Source organism: Hyperoodon ampullatus, assembly GCF_949752795.1.
Source record: "Hyperoodon ampullatus genome assembly, chromosome: 13".
Taxonomy (NCBI): domain Eukaryota; kingdom Metazoa; phylum Chordata; class Mammalia; order Artiodactyla; family Ziphiidae; genus Hyperoodon; species Hyperoodon ampullatus.
Genome location: NC_136926.1, coordinates 31,828,536 through 31,845,296, shown reverse-complemented (window position 1 = coordinate 31,845,296; position 16,761 = coordinate 31,828,536). Strand labels below are relative to the sequence as shown.

Here is a 16,761-nt window from a genome sequence, read left to right as displayed (position 1 = left end):
CTCAGCAGTTCTTAATTGTAATTAACAATTACAATTGAGAGAATAAGGTGCAAGTCAGACAAAAAGAATGAAACTCTGCCATTTGCAACCACATGGATAGACCTAGAGGGTTATTACACTAAGTGAAATAAGTCAGACAGAGAAAGGAAAATGCTGTATGTTACCACTTCTATGTGGAATCTAAAAAATAAAACAAACGAATATAACAAAACAGAAACAGACTCACAGATACAGAGAACAGCTAGTGGTCACTAGTGGGGAGAGGGAAAGGGGGAGGGAATTGAGAGGTACAGACTACTGTGTGTACGGTACAGAAACTACAAGGATGTCACGTACAGCACAGGGAATAGAGCCAATAGTTCACAATAATCTTAAATGGAGTGTAATCTCTAAAAATATTGAATCACTATCACTATTTTATACACCTGAAACTAATATAATATTGTAAATCAACTATACTTCCACTGAGTAGATAGACGTTAGATAGATAGATAGATAGATAGGTAGATAGATACAAACCAGGGCCTGACGCAGGTGAGGAAGGGAGCCCGGTCCAGGCGGAGGCCCTGAGGGAGGGACAGCCAGCCCGGGTCAGCGTGGCATCGGGGACAGTAAGGACCTCGTGTAACTGGAGCAGAGGGGGCACCATCCAGGGGAGAGGCCGGAATTGTGAAGCCCCTGGGGGACAGCAGCGAGCCAACACAGACTCAGCCCCTACACTCGGGAAGTTGACATCTCCTTTGAGAGGAAGAGAGACTTGATTATACAAATCAATGAAATAAAAATAAAAGTGAAGTAAAAGTCAAGGGCCATAAGGAGAGGAGCACAGTCCTGCAAGTACCTGTACGTGGGAGCTGACTGATTCCGGAGGACGTGGAATGAAGACAGCTGACCCAGGGGCTAGAGCAGGGGTGTGCAGACATGCGGGAACCCATCGTTTGAGGAGGGGAGGGCAGGCGGGGTGGCCAGAGCTGGGAGAGGTGGAAGGGGGGCGGCCCGAGAGACAAGGAGGCGGGAGCCAGGCCTTCCGGGCCTTCTGGGGCAGATTCGGTGTTTTAGTCTTTATTGTAAGAACAAGGGACACCTCATTAAAGGGTCGGGAGGGAGGGTTAATCTAATTTACATTTGGAAAGATTAGTCTAACTGCAGTAAAGAGTGAATCAGGGCTTCCCTGGTGGCGCAGTGGTTGGGAGTCCGCCTGCCGATGCAGGGGACGCGGGTTCGTGCCCCGGTCCGGGAAGATCCCACGTGCCGCGGAGCGGCTGGGCCCGTGAGCCATGGCCGCTGGGCCTGCGCGTCCGGAGCCTGTGCTCCGCAACGGGAGAGACCACAACAGCGAGAGGCCCGCGTACCGCAAAAAAAAAAAAAAAAAGAGTGAATCAGAAGGGGACCCTAGCTAAAAGATTCTCTCTCGGCCCAGGTGACAAGTGATGGTAATGTGGACTAGAAAGTAGCAGATGGATTCAAGGAAGACACAGGGTCAGAGGTGACTCCTGTGTTTCTGACTTGGATGGACGGCGGACAGACAGACAGATGGAAGGACGGGCTGTTACGAGATGGGTAACACTGGAGGGAACCAGACTTGGAGCTCAGGGGTGGCAGTGAGGTCGGCGGTAGCAGGGAAAGCTTGTGAGTTGAATCCGGGGATATACTGAGACGCCTTTCAGACATTCAGATAGGATGTCAAGAAGGCACTTATGTGGACGGCTCTGGAACCCAAAAGAGATGTAAATTTGTGAATCTTGGGACACATCAGTGGTGGTCGTGAGGTTCTGTGGAGGGAGCATGGAGGGCGTCAAGGGCCTAGCACCCAGCCTGGAGGGGCTTTAAAAATGAGAAATACCGGGGCTTCCCTGGTGGCGCAGTGGTTGAGAGTCCGCCTGCCGATGCAGGGGACACGGGTTCGTGCCCCGGTCCGGGAAGATCCCACATGCCACGGAGCGGCTGGGCCCGTGAGCCATGGCCGCTGAGCCTGCGCATCGGAGCCTGTGCTCCGCAACGGGAGAGGCCACAACAGTGAGAGGCCCGCGTACCGCAAAAAAAAAAAAAAAAAAAAAAAATACTGAGACAAAACCGCTTAGCATGTGCAAAGGAGCACATGTCATGGAGGGGAGGGGCATGCAGGGCGTCCTGCTGGGGGGTCTAGTGCAATGAAGACGGTGATGTAACAAGGTGAAGAGCAGCTGTGAAACTGCCAAGAGCTGCTTGGAATGAGTAGGGGAGGGACGAGGGGGGTACGGCCTTGCCCGTGAGGACCCACGACTCTTATATGAAGGGGAGGCCCTTCTGAGGTCTGGTCTCCGTCTGGACTCAGGGTGCCCGTGCTCAGTGAGGTGACTAAGAAGACAGTATGAGCTGTGACCCGGTCTGTCCCACCCGAGTCTTCTCACCAACTACCCCGTCTCCGTGGCCCGGGCTGAGGGCTGCACGTCCCCAGGACTTTGTCTTGAAGCAAGGTGCTTCTTTCTGCTAACTGAGCGACCGTGCCACTTCTGAGGGACGTAGTACTGTCGTGATCCAGGTTAGGTATAAAGGCAGGTGCAGGTGGGAGAGAGGGGGATGGGGTGAGTGTCGGGGCAGGCACCCTGGGAGAGGAAGCTTCCTGCATCAGAACTCCGGCAGACGAGAGCAAGACAGAAACGTATCCCACAACATGTGCAGGAAAGAAAAGGGCAAGTTCTAGAAAAATCAGGCAAAATAAAGTAAGAGTCAGGGATCTGCCAGGAACCTGAAAAGAAAGAGGAGCGGTCTCTGACAAAGGGTCCAGGTAAAAAAGTCAGAAACAAGGCAGGACTAAGAAGTTGGCGACACAAAACCAGCAGCAGGAGTGAAGCTGAGCACAGAGCCAGCCAGCGCTCAGCTGAAAGCGCCTTCTTGCTTCTTGCTCAGAAGCTGCCTGGCTGGGCCTGAGCCCACCCTCCATCCCCACCCCCGTGGGCAGCGGCAGGGACCCCAGGCTGGAGCAGTGGGGAGAGGTGCAGGACGCCCAGCACTTCCTGTCGGTTACCTTGGCCCCTCTGCCTCTTGTACCTTGAAACCAGTGCAGACCAGCCCTTGGCAAGATGTAACCACAGGAAGAGCAAGGCTGTTATTTGAAGCAATCAATTATAATTAAAATTAATTTTGAGTCTCCTGTCGGTGGGCAAATGTTACATACATCACTGTGATTCCAGTTTGCCTTAAATATGTCATCAATATTCAGCAGAAAGGGAGAATTGGTTAGAGATGAAAGATTATCAGTGACAGACTCCATTTCTGCCGCTATAATAATATCTAATCACTTACAGGTTCCGACTGCAAGGCTGTGACCCAGATCCATAGTGTTTAATGTGAAAATGATGTTAAAATATTTGAAGCTATGTAGATTATTTTAAACATAACGTTATTTGATAAAAAGGGCATAAATAACATGTTTCAGGGACTGAGGGACCTGCTTTAAATCTCTAATTACCCCACCTCTAACGTGTGAAGACAGTCACTCACACACACACACACACACACACACACACGTGCATGCATATATACACACCCACACGTAAATACATACATATATACAAACACATACATGTACACATATATACGTATATGCATATAAATACATACATATATACATACCATAAATACACACATACATACATATATACACACATGCATACATATAAACACAGAGACATTTATACACACATACATATGTACATACATATATATACACATGTAAATACATACGTATATAAACACTATAAATACACACATAAATACATACACGTGCATATGTATACATACATATGTATATACACACACCATAAATACATACACACATACATAAATACACACATGCAGACATACGTTTGGAAAAGTCCCAGCCGATTATAATTTTTCAGCATTAAGCAATGGTTTGTTATGACCGGGCCTTTATGGGCCTGTTTCTTAACCAAAAATATGATTTTTGCCCTATTTCATGTAGTAAGGGCTTTTTTGAAAGAAATTGGAGGAATAGCAACAGATCTTTAATGCAGATTGAGTTTCTCAAAATGGCAGAGTTTATTACCCTTCTGGATGGGGTAGCATTGAGTTGTGATTATTATATAAACATTAATTGAGGTTTGATCATATTCCATTCATCCATGGCTAAATAGGTTTCTTTTTCCAATTATAAAAACAGTTCCTACACATTAAAGAAAATGTGTGCAGTAAAGAAAAGAGGGGGTCAATTGTCCAGGACGACACCACACAAATTCAAACCCTGCTAACGTTTTATTTCTATTTCCTTCAAATCTCTTTTCTCTATGCCTTGAAGTTGTTGGCTTTATTTTGTAAAATAAAAATAGATTTATTGTTTTCTTTCTGATTCCTAAGACAGTATAAACTATGTAGACAATTAAAGTGGTACATAAAATCATAAATGGAAAAGTAAATATCCCTCCAGATTTTGCCACCCAGCAGAAGCCCCATCCCTTCAGTTGCCCACTGTGCCTTCCTAGACACATATCCAAATGCGTTCGATTATTTCATATAAACAGACTCTTAGGAGACTTGCTGCTTTGTAACCTGCTCTCCTTCGCTTACAGTATGTCACAGAGATCTTTCCAAGTAAAGAAATTAAAGGTCTAGTAACCCTTTGTAATGATCGTTTCGGATTCCATTGTTTTATAAGATCACTGTTGATCAGTCCCCTGCTGAAATCATTGAATGGTTTAAACTGGGTGAGGAGAAAATAAATTGTGTTTTAGGAAAGTAGCTCTCAGCATGGATTCACTGGAAAGGGGGCAGTCTGTAGGCAAAGATGAAACCGTTCAGGTGAGAAAAATTATCAGGTCATGAAGTCACAGCAGTAATGATACAGGTGCCAGCTCACCTTTACTTAGTTCTAACTATGTACCAGACACTAATGCATGACTTGTATTAACTCAGTCCTCACAAAAACACTGCAAGGTAGGCACTCTTTTATTTCCATTTTACAGTGGTGGAAACTGAGGCACGGAGGTTAAATAACTCGTCCAAGGTCACACAACTGGAAAGTGACAGAATTATGATCAAACCCAGGGATTTTTACTCCAAAGCCTGTGATCTTAACCTCTGTACAACACTGTACAGAATCAGGGATGGAAAACAAAAGCTGCTGAGTAGATGCCAGGGGAATCAGATGAAGGAGTTGTTGAGAAGTATTCGGCCTATTTCCAGACCTTTTCCTGTTTCCTCTTTAAAACTAGCTAAACTCATCTTCCCCAGAAAGTGGGTGCGTGGAGTTTTCAGTTCCACTCTGCTCTGCTGGTCCCCAAACAAGCTCACTGGGCTTGTTGTGCTGTGAATTGCCGAACTCCAGCAAGGGTGTTGCTTTTATTCGTAGAAGAGAGTAATTTCCTTTTTTATTGTATTTTATTCCTTTTTTTTAGTTGATTTTCACTGTTTCAGGTGTAAGCCAAAGTGATTCAATTTTATGTATATATAAAACTGAATATATATAAATAGGTTATTACAAGATATTGAACGTAGTTCCCTGTGCTATACAGTAGGTCCTTGTTGTCTTTTTGTGTGTGTGTGTGTATGTGTGTGTGTGTATCTCCCACATCTTCTTAAGATCGAACTGTCCTATGTTCTTGAGAGAGAACTGTCCTATGTTGACATGTATCATCTCACTTGGGCTCCTCAACGTTCCTGTGAAGGAACCGCCATCACCCCCTTTTACAGATGAAGCTCAGCAGATTCAGATTTTGTCTAAGCTCACAATTGGTGGGATGAGTAGAGCCAGCATCTGAATCAGGGTCTCTGGGTACCAAAGCCCTGTTATTTTCATGTACTACCCAATGTGAACATGAAATGGCTTTGGAATAACCAAGAAACACACCTATCCTAGGAGAGAAACGGGGACGACAGTTTATAACTCCAGAGTCAGGTCCTGTCAGCCTTACCGGGCTGTGTCTCCCAGAAACACCAGGTCCTTGGCAGTCTTGACCACTTGGTTTTCGTGGTCAGTAGCTGACCTATTGTTAACCACAAATCCCACTGGATTTCCCAACCTTCATACCTGAGCAATCGAGTTCTCCAAGCTTCTTCCTCCTTTTGACCCAGTTGCTGGACTCTGGCCGACTTCCAGCTGGTCGGCCTCCAAAGCCAACTGGGAGGACGGGGTTCAGCCAGTGGGCAGCTGGCATTTCTGTGGATCCTTTGCCTGAGTGACCCCATATGTGCTTCAGGCCAGAAACATCCTCTGGGCATCTCCCTATAGTCATTTGATACTATTTAGCCCCAACAGAAGGAACTGAGCTTTCCTAAAGGAATGGTTGGTACATATTAGTCTTCTTAATTGGCATCAGATTCAAGGTGAATCAGATTTCAAGAAAATACGGCAGTGAGCCTCCATGTACTGCTTTATTTGCCTCCAACAATCTATATTTATTGCTTTTATAGTCACCTGAGATGAGGGCTTGATGTGAAAGAGGATGTCTGAGAATCCAGTTTCTGTTCTCAAGTTGTTCTCAGGTATCTGAGCAGCAGCTTGGAGTAGACTCTTGGGGCTGGAGGGGCAGATTCTCTTACTTCTTTTGCTTCTACTTTCACTGACTCTGCATGGAGGAGGGTGATACTTTCCTATTTATTTCACTGCTGTTTAGGACGGATGGTTTTCCCAACAGCCTGCTGGGAGGCAGAGGATTAACTTGATAAGTGCTAACATCCCACCCAAGAAGGGCATTTGTGCGGGGACCAGCCCCCCTCATTTCATGGCTGAGTAATATTCCACTGTACATATGTACCACAGCTTCTTTATCCATTCTTCCTTCCAAGGACATTTAGGTTGCTTCCAAGTCTAGGCCCTTGGAAACAGGGCAGCACTAAACATTGGGGTGCATGTGTCTTGTCGATTGATGGTTTTCCCAAGATACACGCCCACAGTGGAATTGCCATATCCTCTGTAGCTCTAATTTTTAGATTTTTAAGGAAACTCCATACTCTTCTCTCTGTGGGCTCAGCTCCTGCCCCCGTGTTCTCCTTCCTGCCCAAGGGGGAGCCCACTCTCCCTGCTGAAATATCTGCCTGCCTGTCTCAACTTAACACTGACTCATCAGTACTCAAACTTATGTTTTCACAGAAAGAAAGAACACCTCGTAGGCCTCATTTCAATAATTCCCAAACATACCTACCCAGCACACTTTATGAAGTATGGCAGTTGTCCTCGAGGAGCAGGCCATGTAGTCACTGCCTCTCCTTCATCGTGGAAGGGAATGAGCCCCTCTCAGGAGGAGACCAGCAGAAGGGACCCCACGGGCTACAAGACAGCAGGTCCTCGAGGTGCCCTTCCCACCTTGAAAGTGCAGCTTCCTAGGAGCCCAGGGCTTGAGTGGAACGTGAGGAAGTGTCCTACAAGGAGGCGTGGAGAAAGTGGGCTCTTAGTTTTTTTTAATTTTGGTAACAGACACACAACATAAAACTTACCATCTTAACCATTCTTAAGTGTACCACTCAGTGACATCAGGTTTCTTCTGCACCCATGAAACAAGAGCTCTCTCTTCCCCACCATCCCAGCGCTTACCAACCACTATCCCACTTGCTGCTTCCACGGATTTGACCACTCCAGATGCTTCAGATAAGTGGGATCATACAGTATTTGCCCTTTTGTGTCTGGCTTATTTCACTGAGTATACTATCCTCAAGGTGGACTCTTTTATTTTTAAAGTGTGAAATATAGGTATAGAAAAGGGTATAATACATCCATATATGGGTTAATACATTGTGGTAAAGCAAACACTCATAAAAACACTAACCAAGTCCACAACAGGACCCTGGCCAGCACCCAGGGAAGCCCCGGTGAGCCTCGCCTGAACACAGCTTGCCCCTCTTCCGCCGTGTTCATTAGCCTAGGGAAGAAGTCATCCTTGGTGCCCGTAGCCGTGTGTTGGGCAGAAACGCTGCTGGGCTGTGAGAGGAGCCCTGCGGGTGGGCTCTGCGACCCTCGTGAAGGATCCTTGTGGGGATGTTCGGAGTGGACACTACGTGGTCTCTGACCACAAGGGGTCATACATAGCCTTGTAGAATCAACTTTAAAATACAGAAAGAGCATGCATATAAAGAGAAATAAAAACAATCCAGTCTACATAGGAAATAGGCTTTATATGTGTCTTACAGGCTTCTATGTCATGCGGGGAGTGGAGCAATTAAATTTGGAGAAATAATATGTAACTGAGTTGTGTCCTTAGGGGGTCAGTAGTTCCAGTAAAAGCCAGTTTTCCATTTCTTTGTAAATTCATTCCATGGCATATCCTGATTTAGATTATCTACTTACCTATCTATATCTATATACCTGCATAGATTGATCTACCTATATCTATTTATCTATCTAGATAACTAGATCTGGATATAGATCTGCTGGTAAATTCTCCTTGAACCAGTTGTAACATCTTCCTGCTTCCTTCATTAACTAAATAAAAATCTTTGACATGTGTTGCTCTTAAAAAAAATGGAGAAATAACAGTGGAGTTAAAAAAAAAAACTCTGTGGGGGGTTAGCTGATTGAATAGTAGAAGATGTTGGGGAAATTCTTTATTTCAAAGGCTCTGTTGATGGGAGATGAGAGTGCAGCCTTGTCTGAGATCGAAGTCCCTAATGAGAACATTCCAGAACCACTTGAGAGGCCTAGTGGTGGTAGATCACAGGGACTGGGTGGCATTCATCCTGAGGTTCTCAGGGAAATAAAGCATGAAAGAGGAGGGATTCTGACAAGGAGCACAGCAGATCCTGAGATAGCCTTGCGTCTAAAGATTAGGAGGCTCAAATGCGGTGCCTGCCTTTTAAAGCACAGCCCAGGGAAAGTCAGGGAGAACAAGGAGTGAACCTAACCTCCTTCAGAGGAGCCGACTGAAAGCCCAGTGTGTGCAGAAGAGCCGTGGTTCGATTCTGTTGTAGCATCTTTCATTCGGGAAGCTCAAATGGCTTTACCCGCAGAGCTGCTTCGAGCTCCCTCTGCAGTAGCTGTGTGTGCACTGGCTCTGCCAGCATGTGCGAAAGCAGTGACAATCCACACGTCCCAGTGCCCCAAGAACCCGCCCCCCCCCCCGCCACGACACGGGTAGACTCTGGACAGGGGCCTCTGGTGTTAAGCAAAATGGATTCTAGGAAACTAGTTCTAGGAGCAGGTCACCACGGGGAAAATTCCTGCCTGCCCATGGGTCCTGGGTTGCTCTTGTCGGTTTGGGCAGCCAGTGTAACGATGGTGAGAAGCAAAGCACGAGTGTGTGTCACCCAGCACGTGGTGATAACAACAGCTGGCATTATCTATCACTTGCTGTACGCCGGGCTCTCCGCTCATCTCTTCCTGTGTGTTATGTTCATGCTCACCGTAACCCCATGGGGAGGCCCTGTGGGCCCCCATTTTGCAGCTCAGGAAAGGACAGCCCAGAGAGACGAAGCAACTCGCCCGAAATCACAAGTGAGGGGTTCCCACTGGCACCCCTGACCCCAGAGCCCACACGCGGGGCCACTGCCCGCATGTGTTCTCCCTGAGCAGAGCAGGGAGACACGGCTCCCTCCAGGCTTCGCCCGTGTCCCACCCACTTTATCCCCACTCTCCCGGTAAATGTACTGAGCCCAGGCTAATCGTAAGGCACAGACAGGAAATGATATGACCGTCTGTCCGGAACTGGAGTGAGAAGCCCCATCAATGAAGGAGAGTTAGAAGCTCGACACGGATCTCCCTCTAGCCCCACTGTTGGATACAGAACGTTCCTCCAAGGAGGGCTGAACCAGAGGGGTCAGCTGAAACGCTGGCTCTCACTCATCAGCACATCAAGCCAAGGAACGGGTTCAAATCGACAGTTCGTCCAGTGAACTTGGGTCAGATGGTCTGTCACCTGCAGGCTCCCTGGCTCCTGCCTCAGTCTGGGGGTGTCATTTCTCACCCACTAACCCAAATGAAATGTCGGCAGTTTAGAGGCAGGAGCTCCCACTGCCCTGCGTCAGGGGAAGAGTGGTTTGCAAAGTGCTCCCCCCAGACCACCTCTCAGAGACCACACTCCTTCCCCCTCAGAGCAGCTGGCCTTTATCTGCCAAATACTGGGTTTGGGTATAAGCTTTCATTGGAAGAAAGGGCTCCTCGGCTTCAAAGAACATTCATTTAGGAAAACAATTTTTAAAGAAAACCAAAAGTTCACTTTTGACTCATTTAAAAGATATTTGGGGGAAATTCTGCGATGTTCCAGACTCTCATACAGGGGTCAGGGGTAGGGCAGTGAGCAAAACAGGAAAATCGGGCTTCCCTGGTGGCGCAGTGGTTGAGAGTCCGCCTGCCGATGCAGGGGACACGGGTTCGTGCCCCGGTCCAGGAAGATCCCACATGCCGCGGAGTGGCTGGGCCCGTGAGCCATGGCCGCTGAGCCTGTGCGTCCGGAGCCTGTGCTCCACAACGGGAGAGGCCACAACAGTGAGAGGCCCACGTACTGGAAAAAAAAAAAAAAAACAGGAAAATCCATGCCCTTATAGAGGTTTTAGCGCTTTCCTTTTTAAAATTTAGATTTCAAGGAAATTATTGAGATGTCTCAGTAGCATTTATGGAGAAAATTTTCCATTCAGAAAAAATGTTTACTGTAGCTAATTGGTACCACCATCACGGCCCCTATACAGTACTTGGTGTGTGTCGGCAATTTGTGTTTTTGTTTAATCATTAAAACAGCCCAATGTGAGGCAGGCACTGTCATCCCTCCTTCAGGTGAGTGGCCGAGGCTTGGTGATGTAACTGAGTGGCCTGGGGTCACGTGGCTGATGGGGACAGCCTTGCTCCACCGGCCGATGCCCTCGGGGCAGGGGGAGAGAACTCTGGGCCAATGACTGAAGTTAGAACCGTGTCCACATCTCCTGGGAGGCTGGGCCATGGTTTATAACCATCATTTGTCAAGGTGGATGTCACAGGCAACCTTCAGAATCTCAGGGCTCACATGTGATTTAGTGAAGTTGTTGAACTTCCAGTCCAAGAAATCAAGAAATCAGTCCACTGTGATTCACAGTACTCTAGGTAAAAGTTTCAAATCTCTGCCAATGCTTCACGTCTGTAAATGATCAAAGAATAAGTTAATGAGATTTCCTGTAAAATGCAAAGGATTATAAAAACCCTTCCCTGTCTTAAGAGCAAGAATGTAGGCGTGTAGTATTTAATTCTTCGTTTATCTTTAAAGCAGCGTGGATGTGGATGACCTCTCTGTAATGTGCTTAACATGTGGGGCTCTGAGCAGCCCGACAGGTAGCTCTTGTTAATTGCTGGGTTTTTTTTCCTTTTGCAGATGATCATTCCCGGGTGAGGCTGCAGACCATAGAAGGAGACAACAACTCAGACTATATCAATGGAAATTATATCGATGTATGTATCTTGAAACTGTCAGTAAACCCATGTGTTCTGACACATAGCACCCCGTGTGTCTACTCTAAGATGGGTGGACACAGGCTGGTCCAACCCCGGGAGCAAACACATGCCCTGTCCCATACACTCAGAAGTTGATGGTGAAGACATGTCAGCTTCGGGCTGGTGAGCTCCCCATGACGTTCCCTGCCTTCTTTGCCATCCCACGCTTCTGTGGACTAAGAAAATGGTATTTCCATTTTTTTGTCAACAACTTGGATTATTTGACACTTAAAAAAAGTCTGCTTGCATATTAATAGGACAAAACTCTCTAATTCCTAATTTGATGATTTACCATCTCTTGTCATCACAGCACTTTCAAGTTGCCTTCAAAGTCGTCTGCAGCTGTTAGCCAGGACCTCTGATGCATGCAAGACATGTCATTAAATATGTAGGCTGCTTAATTATTGAAGCCTGCTCCTTTGTTCATTCTGCATCATGTTAACTTAATGTCTTACATTAGAATAAATTCTCTGGGAGACAGCATGTTTTCACTTGAAAGAATGAATGAAATCAAAAGTGTAGACTGAAAATCAAGGGAAAGTTGCTGTTACCTCCAAGGCCCAAGTTTACATTAAACAGATCTCAGTTCCCAAGGCATCCTCTGTGCTCGGACTTCATACTGTTTCTTAATCCATCAGTACTTCCTTGCACAAGCTTTATTCAGATATGTGGATTCCTTTCTTATCTTGGTTGAGTATTACTAAAAATACTAGCATTACAATCTCTAAGAGCTATCTAAAAATGACTACAAGAATGTTATGTGTAGTGCTTCTTGGGAGGGTTTGGCATTTGGGGGTTATAGATTTGAGGGCTAACGGAGGATTATTTGAAGACTAATTCATATCTCAGTCTTCAAACAAAGACCCCTAGATCCTACATTTGATAATGACCAAAAACATATCCAATCCAAGGTAGAAGTTTTTATTAAAGCAAAGTTTCCTCCAAAGGCACATTGCACTTATTACTTTATTTGGGAAATATTTAGGGAGTGCCTCACAGGAGTACTCAGAGGTGCCCAAGACCTTGTACCTTCTCCCTGAGGCCTCACAACTTAGGAGCTGAAGTAAGAAGCGTCTTCACTCTGACACTCGTTCCCTGAGGAAAGTCCAGGAGAACCCTGTTCACACTGCAGTCCAAGCTCCCACAACCGTCTGGGTCCTTGAGCAGAGGGACAGTGTCCAGGTCCCGCTGTACCCCTGCCCCTGACACAGGCCTCGGATGCTGTAAGTCCTCAGCATCTGCTGAACCACCCTCTGAGGAGTGGCTGTGATCAGATCTGGCTTTGTCCTGGAGGCCATTTGAACTAAGCTTTAAAGAACGGCTGGGTAGAGACACAGAGGAGGGAGGACCTAAAAGTAATGAAAATACCAGATTCATTAGTTCTCGTTTTAACAGAGAAAAGAGTCAGAATTCAGGGCCCCTTTTAACTTAGTCAGTGAGATTTTATTGAGCACCTATTACAGGTCAGTAACTGTTTGAGGCACTGGTGTTGTAACTGTGCACAATTCAGACCAAAACCAAAAAGAAAGCTCTGACATAATGGATCTGATGGTCTAACCAGGAGGAAGAGACCACAAATGAAACCAGTCGGTTAAGTCTATCTGGTGTCATAGACGGTAGGAGGAACGCAGTGGCAGTGGAGTGTCAGCTCCACTGAGAAAGTGGGGGTCTGGGCCGGGGGGATATCTGGGGGCTGAGCCTCCAGGCCGAGAGGCAGCCCAAGAAAAGGCCTGGCTGTTGAGCATGCCTGGCAGCTGTGGAGGGTGTTGGTGGAGGGTGTGAATAGGGTGGGTGAGGGAAGTCTGGGCAGGGGACGTCCACGCTGGTGAGCAGCTGGGCTCTTCCTGTGAGCCGGGCAGTCATAGAGGGACTGGCGCAGAGGAGTGAGGGATCTGGAAGCCGCGAGGAGGACGAACTGTAGGTCGGCGGGGGGTCAAAGCGAGGAGGCCCACTAGGTGGCTGAGGGTGGCCTGGCCTGGGGCAGGCGGCCAGAGGGAGGGAGATGGGAGGATCCTGGGTCTGGGCTGAGGTGGAGGCTGAGGAAGGAGGGGCCCGCATGCCTTCAGGAGGTGGGGTCACCGTTATCTGCACAGGACTGTGGTGGAGCGGACTCGACTCGGAGTGGGGAGGAAATGAGAAGCTGGGTTTCTATGTGTTCAGCTTTAAATGTGCATCAGACATCCGAGGGGAGGTGAGTCAGCACTGGCTCGCCCCAGGGTTTCAGGGCAGAGGCCCAGCAGGAGGTGAGATTGCAGGACTCCCAGGACACTGGGTGCCGACGGCCGTGAGGCTGGAGGAGCTCGTCAGGGGAATGGGGTAGACAGAGGAGAGTCCAGACACAGGGCGTCCCAGCATCGCCACCAGGGAAAGCAGGAGGGGACGAAGGAATGAAGAGCAGGAGCCACGGCCAGGCAGGGAGGAAGCCAGAGCGTCACATCCGGAGGCCAATGAAGAAGGCATTTCGGGGGTTCAGTTGTGTTCATGCTGCTGGCAGGTCACGTAGGGGAGGCCTGGGAGCTGCCATTGCGCTCAGCATCAGAGGTCTCCATGGACCGTGCCAGCCTCCTTCTCCCAACACCTTGCAGACTGACACATACGGTGATGAGTCCAACCAGGTCTTGCTGTGTGGAGCTTACCAGCTGGCAGGAAATGACTGATCATCTGAATAACCCTCCTTAATATCTGTCGTGACTCTGTGTCAGACACCTGCAGCAGGCCAGTTGTACAAAAGAATGTGTTTGCTTTGGTTGTTCACTCTTGTAGACTTGCTTTTAAGAGCAAAATGATCTAACAGATATGCATCTAAGTGGTCTGAGAAATTGGTATTTCCTCTCTAAGTATCTTTATTCTCTTTTTCAGCTGGCTTTGGGCATAGTATTTTGGGTCATCTCAGGGGACAGAAAGGGGAAGTATTAAGGCCCGTGGTGATATTATATGTTACCTGTGTGTCATTTTCTCTAAATTGGCTTTATCTTTCCCAGATATCGATCCTGTGATGTCCCTTGTTTCCTTCTTGCTTTGGTCTCAGTTTTCATCTTTCCCCCTTCTAGTAGGGTCATGATAAAAGGAAGGGGTCTTGCAGAACTTCTACCTCTTTAAATTCCTGGTCCTTGCTACAGCATCATGTCTTGGTATTAGCAGTGTTTAAAAATGGTGTTTAGTATCACTATTGATATAACTGCCTATATCGATGTAACAGAATATGCATTAAAGCTTTGTCACATTGCCAATAACATCCCAAACACAGATGAAATGCTATTGCACATTCCTAGCCGGTTTACACTCTAATCAGAGTTGTGGTCATGTTATTTCAGGAAATCCATAAGTTGTTAGTGTTTTTTGCTCATCCATCATCTCGTAGCCTGTGTGTGATTAAGTTACTCACCCACTCCCCGCTGTGCAGGCATCAGAACTGTTAAATTTGATGCACCTTGGCTTATTAAGAGGTGCTCAGTGGTCCCAGGTCTGGTCATGTAACTTTCAAATGATGCAGCTATTGGTATTTGTAGGTGCATTCATTTTGGCAAACTTAGCATGTGACTTCTGTGCTGCTTATTGATTTTTCAGTTTGTCACATATTCTTTCTCATTTATTTTTAGGGTTATCATCGACCCAATCATTATATTGCTACGCAAGGTAAGTTGATTCCAGCTTTGATGTCTTTCTCTGGTTGTTTGCCCGCTCTGTCATTTCATACCCAGCCCACCCTCCCTAGGAGCTCTGTGCACAGTGCTGTAGCCCCGATGATTGCAGTGTTAGCCATCAACACATGCACCCTGGTTTCCCATCAGAGGTCCTGGTGATGTAATCATTTGGTTAGAACTTCATGTTGAGATCATTAGAAGAAATGTGTTCATCAGTTAATTATTGAATTAACTCTGTCTGCCTTAGCAATTAATCTGACATTTGCAAAAATTGATATATAGATATTCGTTGAATAAATAGGTACTGAATAAAGACCTGAGCTGGTCACTGCTGGGAATGCAAGCTGAATCCAGCAAGCACCCCTCTCACATTGGTGTGGGTCCGTGGGGAGGACATTTGCACATGCAGTATCACTTAAAACCTTGTGTGCAAGGTACAGATAACAGGTTAGGGAAACTCAACAAGAAAGAGGTGGCTTTCGGGTGGGATGATTCAAAAACAGCCTTGTGGCAGAGGTGAGCTTGCGGGGAGAAAACATCTAATTGAGAGAGACATCACGAGCAAAGATCTGAAAGCAGCAAGTCAGTGCTCCCGGGTAGAAAGCAGTTCGTGGCTCACTTTGGCTAAAGGAAACAGAAAGAAAGTCAGAGGAATGTGTTGGGGAAGTTCATGGCATGGTTTTGTTCTTTTTTAATTTATTTTATTCAAGTATAGTTGTTTACAACGTTGTGTTCATTTCTGCTATTGAATCACAAAGTGATTCAATTGTACATATACATACATGGCGTGGGTTTTGTACCCCACCAACGATGGGGCGGGTCATCTGTAGAGGGTGAGAATCGTGGGAGATCTGAGGATTTCAGGAAGAGGCATTGTCAGGGATGAGTTGGTGAGTCAATATAAGGTGAGCCAAAGAAGTGCTGGGAAGCACAGAGGACCTGCTAGGGTTGAAGAGTTAGGGATGAAAAGAGAGTACGTTCTCTCCCTTTTATTATTTTATCATCATTTCTGGTAATGCATCATATCCCAGAAACAGGAGCAGGGAAATCAAAAGGATGCAACCTGCCAACACTTAGGGGTTGGCCGGGGGTTGCCCAAGGGCCAGTCAAGGAGCAAGGGAATCAAGGATGACAAGAAATCACGGATGGAAAAGTCTCAGCTTGGAGGCAGGGAGGTCAGAGGTGTCCAGTGCGCCACGAGGAGCAGGAAGGCACTAAAGGCTTGAGGCCAAGTTCAGTGAATGAGTCACGAGGTAGAAGAGGCGGTCGTAGCCAGAGACCAGAATCCCAACACTTAGAGCAGCAGCAGCCGGTAGAGCTTCCTGTGTTGGTGGAGATCTTCTCTGTCTGTGCCATCCAGTGTGGTAGCCGCTAGTCATTCGTGACCACTGTTACGCAAAATGTATGCACTGCGAATGAGGAACTGAGCTTGAAGTTTTAATGTTGACTTAAAGAGCTACATTTGGCTTTTCCCCACTGGTGGTGTTGGGCACCGGAGCTCTGGGGTGGACAAACTCTAGGTGTAGCCGAAATGGAGCCTTACCCTCAATCCCCACGGCCACAGCAAAAACCTGGGGGCACCACTCGTAGAGTCCACAGTCTTATGTCACCACTTATAGATTCTACACCCAGGTCCAGTGTGTTTCCTTCCCTGGAATGACGTCAGTAAGGTCTCCTTCCAGGGTCGCCTTGCAGTCAGAAGAAACACCGCACGGACAGTGCCCAGTGTGAGCC

The 16,761-nt window shown here is 47.1% G+C and overlaps 1 protein-coding gene across 5 annotated transcripts in view; it reads left to right on the top strand.

Moving 5' to 3' along the window:
* The window catches only part of PTPRM (protein tyrosine phosphatase receptor type M), a gene marked incomplete at its 5' end in the record, with an annotated part of 766,253 nt that overhangs the window by 667,252 nt on the left and 82,240 nt on the right, over positions 1-16,761 (top strand). For all 5 annotated transcript variants that reach the window (XM_079718129.1, XM_079718128.1, XM_079718127.1 and 2 more), the window contains 2 exons: positions 11,265-11,341; positions 14,983-15,019. In XM_079718129.1, coding sequence (XP_079574255.1) covers positions 11,265-11,341; positions 14,983-15,019 — 114 coding nt within the window. The remainder of the gene's footprint in view (positions 1-11,264; positions 11,342-14,982; positions 15,020-16,761) is intronic.